The sequence below is a fragment of the Manacus candei genome, unplaced genomic scaffold (assembly GCF_025592945.1).
Source record: "Manacus candei isolate 608988 ecotype Guabito, Panama unplaced genomic scaffold, ASM2559294v1 h1tg000005l, whole genome shotgun sequence".
Lineage (NCBI taxonomy): Eukaryota > Metazoa > Chordata > Aves > Passeriformes > Pipridae > Manacus > Manacus candei.
In genome coordinates, this window is record NW_026138053.1 from 18,147,120 (window position 1) to 18,169,573 (window position 22,454).

Sequence of the window (22,454 nt, forward strand, 5' to 3'; positions counted from 1 at the left end):
GCTCCAAAGACGCAGAAATGATGTGGAATTCCCAAATGCATCCAAAATCTGGCCTCCGGGTCCAGCAGCAATAAAACAAAACAAAGGATGTTTTATCATGTTCTAAATCATTCTTGAGAGGTAACAAGTGAAAGCAAGCATAACATAAGCAGGAAGGACAGCAGGGTTGAAAAAAGCAAAGGATATCTTGCACAAGCTGAAATGGTGCAAGAAAACATCATTTGGTCCCTGCCTCCCAGTAATCAGAAAGCTCTGTCATCACAAATGTTTAAGGAGACTATATGGCAACAAAATGTTCTCCCTTCCACCCCTCTTCAGCAAGCTTATTTCAGTCAGTTATAATAAACCAACAAAAAAGTCTTCAATAAAACCAGGAGAGAGCAGATGTTAATTATAGCAAAATCATATCAAAGCCAAACTGAAATTTGATTTGGTTTTGCTTGATTAGTTCAGCAGCATTCCCATATAGTGCAAACTACAGGACATGCAAACTCTTACCACTTGACAAAGATATATGTAGACTTGCCCATCCTATGTAACCAAATGTCACCTCTGTAGTTATTAGCAATTGCCCTTAAGCTAATGCATCATATGTCTTTTCGACAAGAGTAATGGCTGGGTTCTGACAAGGAATAATTGCCATTTCAATGGAAAATGTTAAAATATAACTGAAATCAAAGCTGAAATTATTAGTGAAAAATGTAGGAGAGATGACAGGAGTGCGTAACTTTACTGGAATTATCAGTAGTTTGACTGCCATTGCTTTAGTTCTAATAAGCATTCAGTACAGTACAAGCCACAAAAGCAAATGGAAATGGTAGTTACAGTGCTTTGAGACTTGGAGTGCCCTCAGTGCCCAAGAGCTTCAGTGCTAACCAGAGAACAGCCATGCTCCTAGAGGGTTTCCATTCCCACCAAATCTAATGCTTAATGGCCTAATGCTTCAGTTTTAAACTAATTTTAAACTGTCAAACTATTGCAAACATAAGCTATATACACTGTACCAAAAAGAGGAATAAGGCTACGTCCCTCAGGGTCACCTGCTGTGCTCCTCCAGCACACCCTTTCTGGGAAATAAAGAAGAGGTTTGAACAGTAAGTACTCCAAGTCTCTCCTTCCAAACCTCAGACATTTGCAGTATGCCACTGTCTCACTTCCAGTAATTGAAATTAAACTCTCTAAATATTCCAATCAATTACTTTTTGATTTACTGCCTTCTGTGGCATTTTCCTCCTTCATTTATTGGTGCACTTGACTTGTATTTCTTACAGGGACGTTGTGTGCTAGAAGTATATGTCATTCTTTTAAAATGTCTCTTTCTTTCTAGTATAAGTTTAGGTTGTACCCTGCAGCTTGCCCCTGAACTGATCTTTCCTTTCCTCAGCCCTAGCAGCAATCTCTGCCTCTCCAGCTAGCAATTTTTCCACCACAGCTATGACTGGAATATTGATCAAAAGGTTCTCCTGAATCCTGTCTCTATAGGACTGCACTAAGCATAACAAGTTAACGGACAAACATCTTCCAGTACACATTTATAAGAGAGTAGTGTCTAATTTCCTACACTCAAATGCACTGGTTGTAGTTTTTGTCTCCCCTTGGGGAAAAATGGATCCAAATGAGGCTAGAAATAGGATTTTGCTCACCTATCTGCAGTACTGGGCAATCCAGACTTTGGGATTGTTCTTTCTACACAAGCCACTAACCATTGCTACACAAGTCAGAAGACCCTTGTGCCAGCTGTAGGGCAAATGGGTGATGGAAATACGATTAGGGCAGCTCTTCAAAACCCACTGACTTAGGCATCACCTTACACATCAACTGTTACCTGTTTTGCCATAGTTGGAAACTTAGGTGTTTTCCTAAAGGTGAATTTAAAATATCTCTTTGTATTCTACCCAATCTTTAAAATACTCTGTCATTCAGACCCATAGTTTCATCACTGGTACTCACAGACATAATTTTTCTTGCACACACAGAGCCCTCACTCCAACCCACACAAATACTATGCTTTTCTTCAGCAATAAGTTCTCCAAATATCTAAATCAATCCATTTCCAACACTATTATGCAGAGGGAGACTTGAAAAGAGAAAAAGCCTTTGGGACAGTGATGTCTTGATTACAAGGATCTATTTTTCTCATGTATAAACACTGCAAAATATTAAGTATAAGCATGATGTTACCTGTTCTTAAAGTACCAGAAACTAATAAGGAAACCATGCCTACACTGTATCAATGACTCATGAGACCAAAGGAAGTGACAGGGTGGGAATTTTCTGAAATTTTAATTAAACCTAGGAGAATCAATAAAACCATTTGTTTTGTTCTAGCACCTGTTTTTAGGCAATAATATCTTCATGCCACTGCTTGTTTAGTTATATTAGAAATTACATGATCTGCTCAGCTGCAAAAAGACTATTGATTTATATGTAATACCAGGGAAAAGTACTGACTATTTACAAGGAATTCATAGTTACTGTGAATACTGTAAGTAAACAGTCACGACTGCAGTATAGCATATCTGCATTCCCCAGAGGAAGTGAGTTAAACACATCAGAAGTTCATACAGCACATAGGAACCACTAAGCCATGTTCTTTGTGAGGTAAGAAACTTTGCAAATCTTACAATATAACAAACACAAAAGACAACAAGCTTTCCAACAGCTCCTAAGAGGAAGATTAGGGAAAGGGAAATAAGAGAAAAATAAAAGAAATTTGATAAACATGATCATTTACCATTCAGACAGCTTTCTGCTGTGTTATCCTTTCTGTATACCTACTAGAGATTCTCAGGTACATGCAGAATTCTAAAAACATGAAAACACTTATCTAACTACTAACCAACAAGCTCTCACTGGTCCAAGACACTCCATGGAGCATCACTCACTAGTCAAAAGTTTTCTGCCATTGAAAGAATAATAGTCTGCCCTTGAGCATTTCTGTCCATACTTAGAGGAAGGAACCAGTCACTGCAAGTGGATCTTCATCACAACCATTATCCTGGAGAGTTTATAACTTTTTCTATATGGGATTTAGACAGAACATCTTAGAATTCTTGTTGACTTAAAATCCTTGTCTGCAATACCCATAAATTGCAACTTCCCAGCAATATTCAGTGTCTTTAAAAGCAAACATTGCCTTGTCTGAGACTACTGTAACAGCAGTATCAGTCCTCCTGGTGCCATTCAAGTCACTAAAATTGCCTGAGCATCCATAGACTTCAACTGTCCAGTTTCTAACCTGTGTTCACCTGGTTAGTGCATTACATTTCTACAGTAGATCTACAGCTCTTTGGTACTGTTAACTGCATGTTCATGGTTTTAGTATGTCTGGACTGAGGTGTAAGCTTAGTTTAAACCTTCTGACTTTGTTACACACAGGACAGTTGTTGAGCATCTTTTATTACTATGAAAGTAGGTAGGTGGAGGGTTGGATTTTTAAATTAATGATACTAACATGCTTAATAAAACTGATGTTCACTTCTCAGTTTCAAGAATTCAAGAACAGAGAAACAAAGCAGTATCTTTTCAGCTAATAGGGCTTTGCTGCTCTTTGAATAAGTTGTAACTGAATTGAAGAAATGTGAAAATACTTGGGTTTCTTCTGCATTTACTGTTGGAGTCAGAAACTCCAAGCAAGTAATAGTAAACCGTGAGGAGGTAGTCACAATTAATGCTTTTCAAACTTTTTTTTCAGCAGATTCTTCATCCCAGAGAGTTTTGTAAAAAAAAAAAAAAAAAAAAATCAGGTATCCAACTTCCAAAAAGTTGTTCTCAAAGCATTTCCATTAATGGACTGGGTAAAAGCAATAGATCTTGACCTTTTACTTCTGACACTAGGATTACTGTAGCTTTTAGGCTCAGGGTTAGGAATGCTTACCTCCCACTGCAGTAATTGAGGTTGAGGTCTCCGTGCAACTTTGGGGTTATGTCTTTCATGCACGTGATACAGAGATGCTGACATGGTCCTCCCTATGCACTGAAGATCAGTTTGGTTGAGATACAGCTGGAATATAATTTTCTGGACAGTTATTTTATGTGATCACCAGAGAACTATGACTTAACTCTAAGACATGGCCTCGGGCACCATCACTACTAAAACTCATTCAGCTGAATAATTCTCAAGAGCAAATATCCTGACTGAATCATATGGCTTCAGTTTGTACCAGTCAATGTCTTTTTGAGAATGAAAGATCCACAGTTACAACTGAACTTATCTGTTCTGGTCAAGCTTGACCTTCTTCTGAGGTTGTTGGCTATATTCTACATCCTCCATGGTCTCTGCTTCAGACAATTTTTTCATCTCAGAAGCTTAAAAGAAAACATGATTCCAGTGTTATGCTAGAAAGTGTAATAGTGAATTCCAATCTTGAAAGTAATCAGATACATTTAAAGGATATTTCAGTTTAAAATTTTCCCCCTCTTATAACAACCTATTTTTTTGTATGATCACAATGCATCATTTAATTAGAACTATAAAAAATATTCTGAAATAATATAACACCTCTGGAAAGTTCCATTACTCAACAGAATGTTGTTAAAATGAGTTTTCACTTCCCTCTTACTACAAACTTCCTCCAAGCCTCACAAGAAGCCAAACCTAGAGGGTCCTATAAACTCCTACATTAAAAAAAGTCACCATTGAGTAAGTGATATGGTAATTCTACTTTGAATTCTGTTCTTATCAAAACATGCAATATAGAACATGAAAACTTTTGAGAAGAACAAAAGAAAAATACAATATATACTAGAAATGCTCGCTTTCAAAAAACCCAGAGAAAATGTTGATTAGACTTGACTGTGTGTTTTGCCACTGAATTTGCTACTACCTGTATTCCATAAAGTTTCTTATATTTATATATATGCACCACATTTGTTACTGTGCTGGAAAGCATTCTGAGAGCTGCTTTATTACCTACACTTCAACAAGTTAAAGTTAGTGCTCTATTAAGCATTTTTCACACTGATTATATGGAAAAAAAAAAAAGTTACATGCTTCTTGCACTCATAAGCATAATAAGAAACCACTGCCCAAGGCAAGGTACACTCCATGTGAAAACTTAACATAGGCTGGCAAAAAGCCTCTTGGTACTGCTTCCTAAAACAGGGATGAGAACACTGAAGTGTTCTTTTGTTCATGTCATTAGAGGAGAGAGGGAGAAACAAAGGATACAAAAAAAGTATAAGAAACCAGGGAAGTCCTATACAGGCAGAGAAAAAAGTCACAAATGAGATTAAAAGGGTGGGGCTTTTAAACAAAGGATTTGCCAGAAGTGTCTGTCTCTGGAAAGAAAACTGATTTTTGGTCTGGAAAATGGAAAAATCTGTATGCTCTTTGTAAGTATAGTGGCTGCACCAATGAAATACTTGTTTTTCCACCCATATTTCTTCTCCTAGAAGCAGTAAGATTCTCAATACTGGCTAATCACATAGAAGACAAAGAATATTCTGTATGAACACACTACGTCACATAATCTTATCACACAGATATAGCTATAACTTCAGTGTCTAGATAGCACAGGATTTACAACTTATTACAAAATTAATCTAACAGTGGAGCAAATCCTGACATTTTGCCAACTCTTTGCAGGCAGGGTGGAGCCACACAAGGACCCATCCATATCAGCTCCAAAATAAGCAGCCACATCAAACTCAGGCTGAAGTGCAGCAGAACATGTATATGCTCCAAACACCACTCACATTAACAGGTTCTGGATTTTGAACCCACGGTTATTTTGTGAGTGGAGACTGTCCAAACTCCAATGACACCAGGAAGAACAAAGGGTGTCACATTGTATACCAGTTGTTCTCTGGGCACATCCTGCTGTATCACAGGTTAATCATTGTCACTTCATGCAGCCACATATCACATGGTCTATTAATTATTACTTAATGTCACTATACTACTAGATTGTTTGATGAATTCTATTAGCAATTAGAACTGCTCATGCAGTGACATTCAAATAAAACTCTTCTCTTCACAGTGCATTCCTAATGAAGAGACAGAAAATCGGTATGTTTATTAGTTCTTAGTGACCAAATGCATTTTATTTGGACTACAAATAAAATTTCTGTTTTCTCTGCCTGTTGATTCATTTCACTTTAAGTAAAAAATACTAGTTACAATCCAAAAAGTGAGTCTAAATTCAGCTGCATGTAAAACAAACCATTGTATCTCTTTATGCACATTTAGAACAGAGAGAAAGAATGTCATGCCAAGAGCTAACACTGTTATTTATCTCAAAAAGGTCAAAAGAGAAAAAGATACCTTCAGAAACCAGATGGAATTAGTCTTAGCACTAGTATCGAATCATTTGACTTTATAAAAGAGTAGAGTCAAACTGATTGTTTGTTTGCCATGCTCTCTCTTTTATGGACAGATTTCAAGATTATAGTACCTTTGCAAATTCTGTCCAAGAACTGAACAAACAGGGTTTCTTCTATAAAAATGAAGTCTATGATGATTTGAGGGAAGGATGATTGAAGCAAAATCATATCTTCCTCACATCTTCCATTTGACATTGGTTCAGAGCTGAGTAGAACGACATGGTACCTGAGTTGCCTTCCTTGTTAACCTTCCCTGAAATTAACGCATATTTAAGAAAAGTTTTGATTTTGACAACCCTACTATGTTGTGGGAACAGCATGTTCTATCAAAAATAAACTTGTAAACTTGCAATAATGCTCTTTAGCTCATGCCTCTCTCTGTGAACCAAGTCTTAAAGACTATGGGTCTACAGCATTTTTACACTATGAGCTAAACTGCATCTCCTGAACAAACTGTTTCAATTCATAAACTTTCAAACTCTGTGCATATTTAACAGCCTGCTAGCTTTATGTTGGACATTCACCTTATTACCTTTCATATATCTTTTCCTTTACATATTGGGATAACATTTCTATGACATTTTGGTAAACACCAGCAGTTGACTGAAGCATTGCACAGCTGAAAGGCAATTACAGACAGGTACTTCTCCCAAAAGAACATGTGGTATGGATCTTGGACATCTTTAACTATATATAACTATTCCTGACAAACATTTAGCTAACCACATCTGAAAAACCTACAGTGACTTAAATACTTACAAGATTGGACAGGTTGACTTGTACCACACCTCAGCTGTATTTTATAACAGAGAAGGGAGAAAAGTTAGGAGAGATCTTTGTATATCACATGATAACTTAGTAAAGTGGGGATCTCCTGGTACATTCCACATTGCTAAAAGCTACAAGCTACAGGGACATTGATTGTAAAACTACCAGAAAAATGTTTCTTCAATTACACATATGTTCATTAGCCTTATGCATGAGTAAGAATTATAAGCCTAATAGTACTGCAACACCTTGAGGAAACCTTTTAATTGCTTTGGGAAAAAAAGACAGTTAATTGAAGACAGATTTGGAGAGTTATCTGGTAAGACTGGAACCAAGTGCAAGGGTCCTTAATTAGGACCACATTAGCAAATGTTTTCCCATACAGAAACATCAGAGAATTTCTACTTCCGATTCAATGCTATCAATAGACATTTAATATTTTGGGATATCATTTAGAAAATTTATCAACACCAGTTTGTTTCTACTACATATAGTGTGGTATCAGCTTTTTACTTGTTTTCTGATCTTCTCTATTTCGATTCTTCCTAAAGCCATATGTTACCTATTAATATAAAAAACCCAGTTCTGAAAGAAGTAAACTAGCCTCATGCCCCTTGGCAAACAGCCACCTCTGAACCTGCCATTTGTTGTAACTATGAGTTTACTTAAGGTCAAACTGCAACATTTTAAAATAAACTCACATATTTTCCAAAAAGCACATTATCAGGTAGAAAATCATAACGCAGGAAAAAATCACCAATAATTCAAACATTTCGGTAGGGTTATTAAACAAAATCTAACTTCACAGTCATGTAAGCAGCAGAGATCCTTATAATGAATGGGCAGAATACACTACAGCAGATCAAGAATTATAAAATTAAATTAGAAACCCAAATCTCATTTGCTATAAAAACAAACGACTCTTTGTTCTTCAAAAGGAAGTTGCTATGATAATGCAATGAATCACCCTTCCACACTCAATTTCTGATGCTTAATCCTTTCTATATTTCTATTAGCTAATTATACATGCAGCATACATTTCAGTATTTTGTGAAAAAGTGGGTATCATTAACATCTCATCTCACAGCTTTATCAAGTTAAATGACTCAAAACTACCCTTCCTCCACTTAGTGGACATGGAGGAAAGAGTCAAAATTCCACAGCACACCTCAAGAAGCAGCTTGCTACTTGACCACGCATCACACATACACGCAGCATCTCCACCTGTCGCTTTCCCTTTACGCCTCCTCTACTGGCTCTGCCCAAGATGGTGCTGAGTTTCATCATTCCAGTTCTTACAGTCTTGGGTTTCTGCATCTGTGACAAAACCAGTGCTGACAACTTGCTGAGGGTTTAGCTGTTGTTGAACAGCAATGCAGAGAATCCAGGCTTTCTCTGTTTCTTACTCTGTGCCATGCCCTCCATGAACAGAAGTTGTGAGGGGACACAAAACAGATGACCCAAACTAACCAAAGAAATACTCCATGTCATATAATGCCATGCTCAGCAACGAAATGGAGAGGGAGGGAGTGCTTCCTCTGTCACTCAAATTAAATAAGCAGTGCTCTGGACAGAACAATTTGAATTTCAGACAAAATAGTAATGTAAGGCTCTCAGCAGCCCAATTTCTAGCTAAGAGACCAGATTTAACAGAAACAAATATTTTTGCACTGAACATCTAAGCCAGTGGAGCAAAGCCTGCCTCTGAGACTGGGCATTTGGTTTAAACAAGCACCACTTTAGACAGCACCTCTGTCTTCACCTTTATAAACTGCTAAAACCATGAGAATTGTCCTTCTCCTTCACAGAGCATCTCAAATTTGCCTGTGAGGCAAAGGGAAAAGGAATCCTGGTTGGCATCATTTTTCATTGTTCAAGACGGATTTTTTTTCAAGCTGAGATTTTCAAATAAGCTTCTAAGCCTTACAACTGGAAAAATTATTCAGAACACAGTCACAAGTGGTTCTTATGCCCTAATTACAGTGCTTTTTCAATTTCTCACCCATCGGAGGACACACATCTCTTCTTGCTTATAAGGGAAAGGAGAACGTCTGTGACCGAGAGTGATATTGTTAACAAGAGAATTTAATTGAGACACATTTTTGCATCCTGCATTAGGTGTGACTCTAAGTTATGTGATATGTTCATGGATGACAGGAAAATTATGCCTTCCATCTGCAGAGATGTGTAAATGCCTCATTAAGTTTAATAATTATCTGTTAGAAGGGCAGTTCCACAAGAAAATCTCTGTTACTGAAAAATAGAAGGGACACAAAAAAACAACATTGCAATTGAATCATCACTGACCTTGCTGAATTAATTCACCTGTCCAGAAATTATTTTATAAACCTATTAATAATGAATGTTACATTGTAAAAAATGCGTGAATGGGTTACATCATGAAAAGGTTATTAAGTAGCCCATGAAATTAGACAGACTGCATTTTCAAACAAGCTCAATTCAGCCTGAATTTGTATGTTAATCTACATATAACAGAGGGAGAAAAAAGGTGAAAGAAAAAAGACATTGCTCTGAAAAATGATACATAAAACGTCTTATGAACCACTTCTTTTCAGTCCAAAAAAACCTACAAGTATCTTTGACAAAAATCCATAGTATATGATTGATTCCACAGGGTACTCTATAGCTAAAAAAAAAATAAATAATAAAAATTTAAAATCTACAAAACAAAACAAACAAACAAAAATAAAACAAAACACCACCTTGTTGGATGTGGCACAGGGGCACAAGGCAAATTATCCTCACAATAAAAAGCTCTCAAGTAAAGCTATACCATCCTGTTTACATTGACAGCTCAGTTTTACAGCTAAATAAGGATTATATAAAACTGGGAAACAAATCCAGAACATTATCAACTTCTCACAATGAGAAGGCAGTGAGATAAACGAAGCATAACCTTCATATTAGCCAACTACACATTTTGACACCATTAAACAAAAAAAATTAATCTGTTTATTATATTTAACATATTTACAAAATAGTACAAATTAAAGTACTGTAACTCCATTAATGCATGACAACAAAACGTCCACACAGGCAAAAGCAGCACATGAAAGAGACACTCCAGAATATTTAGGAAGTCTTTGGTACTCAAAATATAGTTTAAGATGCAGCATTAACTCAATCAATACAGGGCATTAAACACAGACTATGATATGTAGATTAATACCACAAAAGTAAAGTTCACCTATGGCTTTTATTCTTCTCAAAGGGTGACTACTGGACTCAGGAATCGCTTAAAAGCTTTACAGCAATTTTAGGATGGAGAGACTATTCAAAATTATTCTAAACCCAAGCTGCTGAATATTTTTCAACTCATACTGAATCTAACTGCCTCTTCTCAAAACTATATGACAGTAAAGCACTAAACACTTCACAGACCTAGAGCCTATTCCTCTACCCCTTAAGCAGGCAAAACCGCGAAAGAATCAACTTGTCTGCTTAAGGAATATAGGATCAAGCTCACAACAGACAATCAAACGGCATGGCAAAACATGATCAAAGACTGTATACTCTAGTCTATACTGCTGTACACAAAATTTACAAAATTTTTATGCATATTCTACATATTTACAAATGCTCTCAATTGTTCCATCAAGTAATGTACTCAACATAATCACAGTTTACATAATTTTGAGGTAAATCCTTGAAAAGTTAGAGCATCGGCAGAATTTCATCTGCAAGGCTGAATCTCACAAGTAGAGGATTTCTAACTAGAAGATCCTCTGTTTCACCTTGTCACACAGCAGTGTGTGCTGGGTGTAGCAGATGGGTAAGATGGTTGAAGAGATGAAGCGGATTATTGTGAATCCTGTGTGTTGTGCTTGATTCTTCTTGATGGTTAGGAGGTCAGAAAGAAGCAAAGAATACTGGGGGCAGCCAAAAAGACACTCAAAAATGTAGTAGCAGATTCTGCTCTGTGGACAAATAGTGGATATTATGTTGCTTGTAGATTAGGAAAAAACTGCAGCATTAAGTTGTGCAGTGTCTGTGCACACTAATTGCAAGATGCCTATGTGAAAAGAGAACAGGGAAAAGCAAAAGAGAGGATGTGGGACAGGATAAATTAACTCTTTTGATTGGTCAACATTATCCTAGAAATCAAATGCATTTAAGAGCTTGATTTTCTTTCACGTTTTCAATCCATTCTTGACATTATTTAATATTCAAACCTGCACATCTGAAGACATGACCCAAATTTATTTTAGCTTATAACTAAAACACTTCTGCCCCTCTATTAAAAGACTACCTCACCAAGAGGTGGACACCACTTTACAAGGACTGATCTTTCAAGCTAGCTAACCTAGACACATTTTAACTTGGTGACGTTCAGACCACTGCAACAAGACCACTTACTCACTGAACTGCCATTAACACCCCAAGGAACCTGGAAGGAAATGGCAGAAAAAAGTCTGCAAGCTCTATTTGCATTCACAAAAGGAGATAGAAACTCTCTGCCTAACTAGGAAAAGACAGTTTTGAGTTGTAAGTATACAAAGGTCATCTGAATCAATCAAGAAGTTAAGATAAACAGTTTTGTTCTTGAGAAGTGACATCATCTTGTATGAGTCCATTCTCCTTTAGAATAGGTTACAATATTTATTAAATGTTAATGCTAAAAATCTTAAAACTCATCTTGTCGTGACTACCCTCACTTGCACTTTTATGGTCAGCTGCCTAAAGTAAAAAACCTCACAAAAAGGTTTAAGATAACAAAGAAAGGTCCCACAATTCCACTTTGAGGATGTTTTTTAAAGCAATACTGCATCATTACACCTTTATAAAATGTCTTTAAACAGACTGTCAGAAGACTTAGGCAGGACCTCAAAGTAGTAGTTAGTTAATTACATATGCATAAATGCTACTCATGTTTACTACATACTTCCTTCAGTATGCTTTTGTGAGTGTAAAATGGTTTGTAAGCTGATAAGCAAAGCAGTTTGATTGTCTCAAGACAAGTCTACTGACTGTACTTTATGCCCACCAGAATGACTGAAATCTGCTTTCTCCATGCAATGATAAGGAATAATAAGCCTCCATCTCCTTGTACTATCACAGATGTTAATAGAAGAGAGGCATTAAATATTCAGCCATTGCTAGTATTCATGGTGTAGTATGAGGTGAAATGAAAAGGAACAAAGAAACTTGGTTTTCCAGAGATCTTTTGGGAAGGTGAGGGTTGGACTTGGTACTGATGCCCAGTGACAGCAAACTGGCAGGTTGTTTCTTGCACAGCTCTGGGTAAGGTAATAATCTGTCAGCCCAAACTTCTGTATAAATCCCAACATTAAGACTGGCAGGTTCAGACAGACAAAGATGCTGCTGTTTAAATACTTATCAAGACCAATAACACATTGATGATATTAAATTTTTACAATCCCTGAAACTGCTGGTCAGCAGAGGAAAGATTTCAATTCATTCGTCCTCTTCAACATAAGTTGATGGAAACCAGCCCACCTAAAAAGGGGAAAAGCAGAACAAAAATCCATGAGATGCACAGAGGTTTTTTTAAAACGGCTGAACTAGGCAAAACAAGGATGGATCTGTTCAGTCAATATATTAACAAGGTAACAAAGATAAACTTGACTGACCTGACACAGACAGGGTAAGTACCCTTAATGAAAAAATAACTTGCAGATACAACAATTGGGAGACCAATAACCTCTACCCCACTTTTTCACAGAAAAAAAACTAAAAAACTTTTGCATTTAGAAAAATGGCAAGAGCAGAAGTAGTTTTACTACAGTCAGGATGCTGCTATTTTTTCAATGCAGAGTTAAACATCTAACGGGCTTCAGTCAGGTCCAGGGAATCCTCTTACAGAGGAAAAAGTGACTGATTTGATTGCTTTACATGGAATTAAATTCTATTGCTATCAAAACAAGTTTTACATATGACAGAACTGGACAGCAGAGTCCAGTGTGTTACACTTCATAAGTTATAATGCTACCTCCATTCTGAAATTAATGATGTGTCAAATAAGGATTATATAAGACATACAGTGAAGCAATGTCATGTATTTCTTATTATTTTATCTATTCGCTTTAGTTTTTTTCACTTAGACTTCTTTATATTTAGAGTCAATTTAACACTCATGAAAGCACTGAAAACCAAACGTAGAACATGACTAGAAAGAATAACAGCATAAATTTTCTTCTAGACTACCTTACCAAAATATCTCTAGAGGTGAGTTTATGATCTCAAGTCCAGGCTATGAAAGTTATCAGAAAGAACACTAGCATGTAACAGGGCATCCTTTACAACGTGGGTAGCTGCACTAGAATGAGTTGTTCACCTTCCTCCACATGTAAAATGCATATGGGATTATCACTATTTCTTCTGCTTCCTTATTTCTTCTTGTCTAATTGTCCACTTCATTTTAAGATCATAGCCAAGCTCATGTACCTCAAAAAAAAAAAAAGTTCTCCAAATTGTATAAAGTAGTAAATGTGGACATCCAGTTCAACTGGACTTGCAACTATCATTTCCAGCTTCTGAACAATCAGCTTTCTTCCACCTTGCATTCGTTGACCCTGCATCTCAGCTCTTTACACACGGAAACAGCAGCCTCAAATACTTCCAACTAATCTGCATTAAAAAGCAATAAACTAAGACTGAAACAATAAACCCTCTATAGGTCAAAACTGAAACTTCACTTCCATGCAGATCTCAGTGCAGCGTAAAATGACTTCGTAAAAATCTCTGCTAAATATTAGCAGAGATGTGGTTTACTTCATGTAAGTCACATCTTTAGAGATCAAAGCAGCAGACTCCTATAAAAAGGGTCGTCGAGTCCATTGCACTGTGGTCTGGCAGAAAGTTGTGGGAAATTGTTCTGTGTTAAAGTGCTGAAGAGAGTTCCACAGCACCAGGAACCTGAGCTTTTGACCCCAAATACGTGTGCAAAACAGTTCAAGAAAGGTCAACTGTAGCGGTACTATTAATCCTGGTTATTTTCCAACCCTATAATCTTGTCCAAATGTTCAGCCTGGTAGGTCACATTAAATAACCAATTAATTTAGATGCTGGGAAAGCTACCTGGCAAGAGTTCTGTCTGGCTCCTATGAAACAAAGATGAGAACACGTTGCATCTTGTGAATTCAAATACATAAAGAAGGTTTATCGTGTAGGAACATGTCTTATTTGTTTTACAAAATCACTGTCAGGGAAGGCAGAAATGAGACACAGGAAAGAAAAAAAAAAAATAGTCTTACCCTTCCATTTACTTCACCTCTCCACCAGCCATTCGCACTCATCTTTGTATAAATTTTTACAACATCCCCTTTCAATAAGGACAGTTCTCTCATGTCTCGTGCACAGAAGTCATACCTGGCTATGGCAATGCCTATCACCTTCGGGCTTAGAACTGAAAGGGAGCAGACAGTGACATTATTACAGTTTGTTAATTGAAGGCTACCATACTAATGTAAATAAAAATAACGTAAAATATAAAACAATGATTTCACAACAACATACACTGGCATTCATTTTATGTAAACATTTGCACTACAAAAACCAAGAAGATTTAAACACAGATGGATGCTGTACAAGTTGAAGGAATTTGGGGATTTTTTTCTTGAATAGTCCTCTTTATTCTTAGAAAAAAATCAAACTAGATAAATAAACTAAATAAAATATCCCCCACCCTGAAACTGCTAAATACATTTGCACTTATTGTATTCTTGTGCTTCATAATAAAACTTGCTGCCAGTTACATACATCAACATATTTTACAGGTCACCAGTTTCTTTCCAAAAGAATTATTAGCATTTACAGTTGATTTAACTTCAGACCTCTAATGAAGCAAAACAAACAGAATAAAGTGCTGTTCTTTCAAAAACAACTCCCAAGTTAAATATTAATGCACTTCAAACTGGAAGCTAACATTAGCATGAGCAAAAAAGTACAGACTTTCCACAGGAAATTTCCACGGATCATTTGTCACAATGTGCATGAATATTGACTGATGCAAATCTACTCTTTTCAGTAGTTTATTCTGTGAATCACCAATGAATTTGTTCTATAAAATTAGGATTCAGTGAAATGAATACTTTAAAATTTTAAGACACATCAATATATAGAAGAATTTTGCCAATGTAAAGCCCTGACATTTTAAGCAATAAAGGGCTGTTAAATATTTTTAAAAAGCAAAGGTTCAAAAAGCCTCATTTCAAAAACCAACCCCTTCTTCCAAATAGTTTTACCAGAAATTATGTTTTCAATCCTGATGTAGAATACCCAAACTTGCAAAAGAAATCCTCAACATTTCCAGGGTGAGGGCAATGAGAGGACAGTGGGCACGGTTCCTAACAGATAAAGGCCTTTGACTTGAGCAGTTTAGAAGGAACATCTACTTCTCTGCTGCATTTTGTATTTGGATCATTCGGACAAAACATTTTTTAGATTTTTTTTTTCATTAATGCCACTGTTTTCCTTTAAGTCACTGTAGATTGGAGTTCACCAGCACAAGCAAGCTTCCTACTGAAAAGATTTCAGAAGAATTCACATGATCATCGTGGATGACTTGATATAATGTACATAGAATCATCTGTTTTCTCAGCACCCTTTCCGATTTCTTAGAAATGCCCAATCTTCATTAGGAAATACCATTAAGATTCTAGTTTTAGCAATGCCCCCAACTATGTAATTCTAAAAATTCATAGCTAGTTGCCTTTAATTTAAATCAGGAACACAAAACATGGCAAATGTTGAAACTTGATCGTTTCAGCTCTGCTTGTGTTTAAGATTTCTTGTGACCCCACAGGGTCATAAATACATAGGCTTTTACATAATAGTATTAAATACCTGAAAATCATTATATGTTCAAATATTGTTAGCTTATGGAGACAATACAAGCAACTTATTTTAAAACAACAACAAAGAGTATGTGTAAAATATTACTAGACATATCATAAAAATTGAAGGCCTAAAAAACTGTTTTGACAACAGATTATCCCCTTTTTTATATCATGTCACTAAAGTTTAGTCCAACATTTCTGATTGCTTATGTAGAGTATGCTTATCTGACACTTGATAAATTATGTAACGGATGCCATATAAAACAGAATCAGCCTCTGAATTTATTGCCTGTATTGATGTTGTAAAAATCTAGGTGATACACTAAGTACATTAAAGTTCAGACATACTTTTTTCCCCTCTAAGCAAGTCAGATGTAAACACTACTTGTTTAGATCCTGATGTAAATGTAATATCCTATACCTTACCAGCACTGCAGTAATCAATTTTACAGGGAAAGAGCACATCATGGGCAGCAATTGTTTTGGAGAAATAAAAAAAATGGAGCAGTTATTGATCGTAAGGTAAGTAACCATTCACAGGTGTGCAGCAATACCACTGGCAGATTTGGAGAACCACTGCAGGATGAAAGAAGTAATTCTAGGGAGTAGGGTATAATTTCAAATTCTAGAAAGGAGATAAAGGGGCAAGGAAGAAGATTACAGGAAGCAAAGATGAACAAATTTGGGAAAACAGAGAAGAAAAGAACTAAGGAGGGAAGCAATGCATAGAAGAATAATAAAGATGGAAAATACCGAGGACAATTAGGATAGAGAAAGAAGGAGGGGCACATCTGGGGGAAAGGAGGACTTTGAACTCTTTTTCAAGTGGTAAAGCCAGAGAGGAATAGGAGAAAGAAGCAAGAGAAATCAAAACCATATATCTTCAAAAGTCTTGAGGCAGAAAGTAGCAGAATTTAGATTAATTTAGAATCCAACATTCATATTTTCAAATAAAAGTGATGCTCATGATAGGAAACATATAAAAGGAAGTCAGATGAGTGATGGAATACAGGAAAATGACAGTGCTAATTTTGGAAAAAGCATTAACCATATTTCTCTGGTGACACAGTCACAACTTGAGTAGAGACTATCAGCCCTGAATTCCCAATTAGTGCTGTCCCAGGATAAATAAAACTTGGGGAAAGACAGCACATGGAAAGGACATCTGTATAGTTGGGGGAGAGAAGAAACACTGAGTGAAGGACAGAAAGAGGATATCTACAGGGAGAATGAGGAGAGAGAGAATGGGATTAACAGCAGAAATCGATGGAAACAAAGGGCCCAACAGGAGAATGAACGTGAATGAGAAACTAAAGAAGGGGAAAAAGAGAAAGTGATAAATTAGAAAAGAAACTATTGAGAAAGTAATAATAAACAAACTTCGTGTATTGGGAGGGAGATACTCAGAGAATTAACTGGAAATAAAATGAGAAATCCGAATGAAGTTAATAAAAAGTATGTGTAAATGAGAAAAATTCACTTTTACTTAATCTAGCCTCTCCTCCTGCAAACAGAAGATGATGACAGGGAACTATAGTCAGCTTTGATTTACAAAGTATGTTGGACATTAACAGTGAGATAGATGTGCTGCAAATGAATTTTAATACTAGTTTGAGACGCTGATGAAGGATTTAGGGTGCAAACAAAAGAGGCTCCACGTGCTCACAGCAGGCTGGTCTAGCTCGCATGCTTAAATACCACAAAGGTCAAGGTTCTATTATTAAAGCTGTGAGCAGTTGTTTCTCTCTCCTCGTGGTATGGCCTCCTCATAAATCTGCAGCCATGTGCCCTAAGGGTTGCTCTTGTGTATTAGTTTCCATGCTCCCTGAAGCAGGAGATTTACTTGCACGAAACCTCAGTTCTATTATACAGGCACAGGTAGCACCTCCAATAAGTGTTAAGCAATCAGCTTAACACTCCCTCTCTGCTATCAACTTCCACATCAGCTGAACTGAAGCAGTCCTGAAGGTATTTTTGAAAAAAAAAGAAAATACTTGTAATATCATTAAATAAGTATTTGTTCTTTTTAATGTAAGCACATTCTTTGGTTATTTTTAAAAAGACTGTTTAACTAAGAACATATGAAGCAATGTAGCTTATCAATCAGAATATGAAATCCTACTCAAACAGGCAGACAAGCTTGATTAAGAATTACAGATCAATATTTTCCTTTAATATTTTGTGCTTATATAATGAAATACTTTACCTAGCATATTGCGAAAGGTGAGACATTGAATCTTTACTTATAGTTACTGCAGAATTTTCCAATAAAGCAGTTTTTCATATGAATAAAATGAATGTAATTTTAATTTGTGGAAACCACATATGGGAATATATGTGAATGTATGATAGGCTTAAAGTAACCCTGAGCCTTGACTGCTGTTCTATCACTGTAGGCCATTTCATCATTTTGTTTTCATGGACCAGATACCAGTTTCAGTAAGTACTGGGCAGTTGAATGCAAGATGTCATCTCCTATCCTCACCCAAAAGGACAGAAACTCAGTATTTACCTTTAACGAACGGCTAAAACTTAACTCCTTTGTGTTCTCTGTTTCAAATCAGATGACTGCTTCAGACAGTCCAGCTGAGTGTCATGAGTACAGGGTAAACAGCTACACCAAAATCACAACAATTTCAGTGTTGTGATTACTGAAAGGAAGTAAAAGTATCTGCCCCAGAAAAATCTATGTATAAAGAGAGAAATGGAAGAAACTGACTCCAAAACAGGGAACAACTAAGGGGAAAAGCATCAAAGAGCAGTATAAGACATGGAGACTGAAATCCCTGGTGTGAATCAAGAGACAGTCACCACAGACACTCTCAGAACAAGTAAGCACACTAGCCATTCTACTACTGAGCTGCCATCTCCATCCTTTTTCCCCTCAAGAAACTATGGAAAGCCCTAAGAATCCATCTCAAAACACTAAGCAATTTGGATGACCTCTGTGGGGCAGGTTTAAAAGATACTGCCTACTCAGATCTTGACGGCTAATCTGCATTTCTGCATTCTGGACACCTCCCTTTTTCTAGCACAAAAACCAGCCCCAATCCCGACTTGTACACCCTAAGCAATGTCTCTACCCCCTGTACACAAAGGTAGGCCAGTGTAATGTAAGCAAATGCTGCACTGTCCACATTAGTAGCTCCTTCCTTATGCTCCTTGAAGGCATTCACCTTCCTACTAGTGAAATTCTTGATATTGTCCAGTCGTGCAGTTCACCCCTTGAAGGCTAATCTTAGAGATCACAGCAAGTCATAGCAGCACTGATGCACTAATTGAGGCTACCACTGCTACAACTTTTAGCATTTTTATGCAGTCTCTTAGTTTAAAATGACTGCATCAATTAAAGCCAGAGATGGTTAAATGAGAATAAAGAAAACAATATTTAGAAAACAGATGGGCAAAATTAATTAACAATGTTAATGCAGAATTTAAAGAAAGCATTCTCTACAAAAAAACCTACTGTATTCTAAGATGCTACTGCAGTATGGTTTGCTGCAGGGATGGGACGAATATATTATTTACCTAGTGAAATTTTCATGTTTGTGCATTTGAACAAATACATTAAAAATACATAGCTCATAGATGTCAACTACATAGCAAATTAACGATCAAGTGGTCATTGATAGAACCTCTTGCAACTACTGAGCTTTGAAACACCTATTCAAACTGCTTATTGTAATAAGCAATAATAATTCAAAAATTTAAGAGTTTGATTTTTGTTACGCTCCAAGAATAACATGTAATAACTCAGCTTTTGGAGTTGGAGAAGAAATGAAGTATTAGATTCGTCCCTTCCCTCATTTGCTCCACACAGAAACAACAGAACCAAATTTAGAAGAAATATAAAAGCAATAAAGCAGTACCTGACCAGAAAGGAGTGGAGGAAGGGGGAACAAAGCTGTAGTCTGGAGGAGTTACAAAAGAAAACCCACAGAACAAAGAAGGGGCTTAGAGGAAAAAAAAGAGAAAAAGAGAAAAGCAAAAGAACATTGAAATATTGGCATAAGATTTAAATAATAGTTTTTTAACTATATAATTCATTGATAATAAGGAAACTAAGGTTCCCTACTAAGGATGTCTGCAAGGAAATTGACTGTAATAACCAGAAAATTTGGATCTGTGATTTAATTTTTAACATTTACATTTTTCAAAGAATTAAGCAGAAAGAGACACCCATTTAGGGTTTCAGAGAAGTAAATTGTAACTGCAGACTCTTACAAATATCTTCAGTTTTAACAAAAATTTTTTTAATTCTTTGTGTGCTCCACTTCTTAACATTAAAAAAGCAAGAACTTATGCATACATAAGAATTCCTCTTGAGCCCAGGAAAACTCGTTACATGCCCTTAATTAAATATTTAAGTACCAGTTGAACTAGAGTTCCATATTATGGCATAGGGAAAAGTACACGTTTTGTCCTGATAATCATTAGCATCAATAGGAATTCCACAGCTAAACTACATCCTCCAAGGCCCAGTATTGCTCATATTTTCAGTTTTCCCTTACTTGAGAAAAACCCCTTGAGCAAGCAAAATAAGTTTAAGTTTGGCCTAGACAGAACCAGCACATCATCCTAGCCCTGACAGCAGCTTCCTTGGGCGAAAGCTTACAGGTGCATTTACTCTATTGTCAACAGAATTAAGGTCAATGTATTCTTAAGTACAAAATTAGAGGAAGTGATCCAGAATTGCTTCAAGTGAGATTACAGTTTATTGACCTGTTCTCACATTTTGTGCCTCTTTTGAAGATATATAGTATGGATGTCTAATAAAGTTGTGATCTTTGCTCCCAGCTGTGATTTGGAAAGGGACATCCATCTCAACTAGACAAATGATAATGTAGCCCCTAAATTATGACTAATAATATCTATAATTACTGAACAAGAGTTTTCCTTAAAAATGTAGCAGGGTTACATTCATCACATACAGCTGCTGCTTTGAATTTGTTCTTGTAACTACACAGGAAACAAAATAATTTTCCTTCAAAATGGCTATTTGCAGGAATGACGACTGGAGCTGTTTTATGCAAGAATCCACGGTGGAGGTAATGATACAGTTTTGTGCATCTTACCTGGATTGCAATAGATATGTTTGTGACAATGAAACTACAAACATACATGAAATAAACAGGACTGATACCATATTTTAACATTCATTGACTATAGGTCATGCGTTTTAAAAAAAAAATCCTACACCACAAACCAACAGCAGCTTAGGTTAATAACTCATAGTACAAGAGAGACATGTTCCATGGCCTCTTGAGTTCTGGAAACTTCCTTCTGATCCTCAGTAGTGATGATCCTTTCTCCACCTCTAATACTAAATGGATTATTCTGGGAATGCTTGAGGTTACCTGAGGAACTTCTTTATACTGGAGCTAGTAACTCCAGGTGACAGCTCTGTGTGGAAATACATCACACAAACCAAAAGGACCACTTGATCCAAGTAGTGCCCATTCTTAGAGGCAAAATAACTGCCTTTATTTCTGCAGAAGCACAATGATAGTGTGCACCAACAGCATACAGGAATAAAGACAGATTAGATGGCATTTAAGGGGTGCCTGGTCCCTATCAGACCACACCTCATCCTAATTTTTCTCTGATATAGCTGGAGGTTTGGTTTTATGTGTGAAATTCTGGACAAGTAAACCTATGTGGGCAAGGAAATCCTACTAGATTTCTACAGATAACTGATCTGTTTTTCAGCTTCACTGATAAGGGAGTTGGTGTTGGTTTTTAAGCAGAAAGGCTGATTTATTTTGATCCCTTCAGGGTTGGGATGACATTTATTTTATCAACAGATAGTTTTACACAGTTAATAGTTTAAGCAGTAGAATGACTTAACTAGTTAATACGCCTATTCCTAGTCAACAGACAATGAAAAATAGTCACTCAAATAGCACTTGGTTTCATGATTTAGTTTACTTTAAAATCTAAATTTCATAAAGATTCAGATTTTTCAATATGATTGTGCTCTGCATCAGCAGATGAGAATAAAGTGCCAAGAAGTACTCCACAGAATAATGTCCACCTTTCTTCCATTTTTGCCTTTATTTCATTAAATGGTCGATCATCTCTCTAATCTAATGTAAGAATTAGTATTCTTCTGTGTAGCAAAACAAAATTTGATCATACTGTGTCTAGAAAAACCTAGGACTGAAAAATTAAGAAGAAAGAATGGACCGTTTCCCAAAAATCTTCCCAATTAACTTGAAATTCTATATTGAGAAAAGTAAATGTCTGACAACTTCTACAACCACATTAGAAGTGCACAATGAATACCGGAACAGTATGGGTGACTTCTGCAAAACCATGAGACCGAAAAGTAAAGTTCTAATTCAAGTGGGAAGCCAAAAAAATGGGAAGCCAAATTAACTATCTCCCTAAAATACAGATTTTTATTCTAAAGATCTAGTAGATGCTGAAGGGAGAATCAAATTTCCCAAAAAATTAAGAAGTTACAAGATAGCTTATGATTCATATTATAAATTACAAGTAAAATGAAATGCCAGTTGTTTTTCTTTCCCCCAATGGGTAAAT

General features: G+C 36.3%; 1 protein-coding gene across 2 annotated transcripts in view; it reads right to left on the reverse strand.

The window, feature by feature from the left end:
• Nucleotides 1-1,746: 1,746 nt before the first annotated feature.
• The window catches only part of VAV3 (vav guanine nucleotide exchange factor 3), a 165,753-nt gene continuing 145,045 nt past the window's right edge, over nt 1,747-22,454 (reverse strand). Inside the window, exons 26-28 of one of the 2 annotated variants that reach the window (XM_051793401.1) lie at nt 19,781-19,864; nt 14,328-14,479; nt 1,747-12,570 (exon numbers count right to left, since the gene is read on the reverse strand). In XM_051793401.1, coding sequence (XP_051649361.1) covers nt 12,529-12,570; nt 14,328-14,479; nt 19,781-19,864 — 278 coding nt within the window. In that variant the 3' untranslated portion in view covers nt 1,747-12,528. The remainder of the gene's footprint in view (nt 12,571-14,327; nt 14,480-19,780; nt 19,865-22,454) is intronic. The other variant, XM_051793410.1, reaches the window with a different exon arrangement.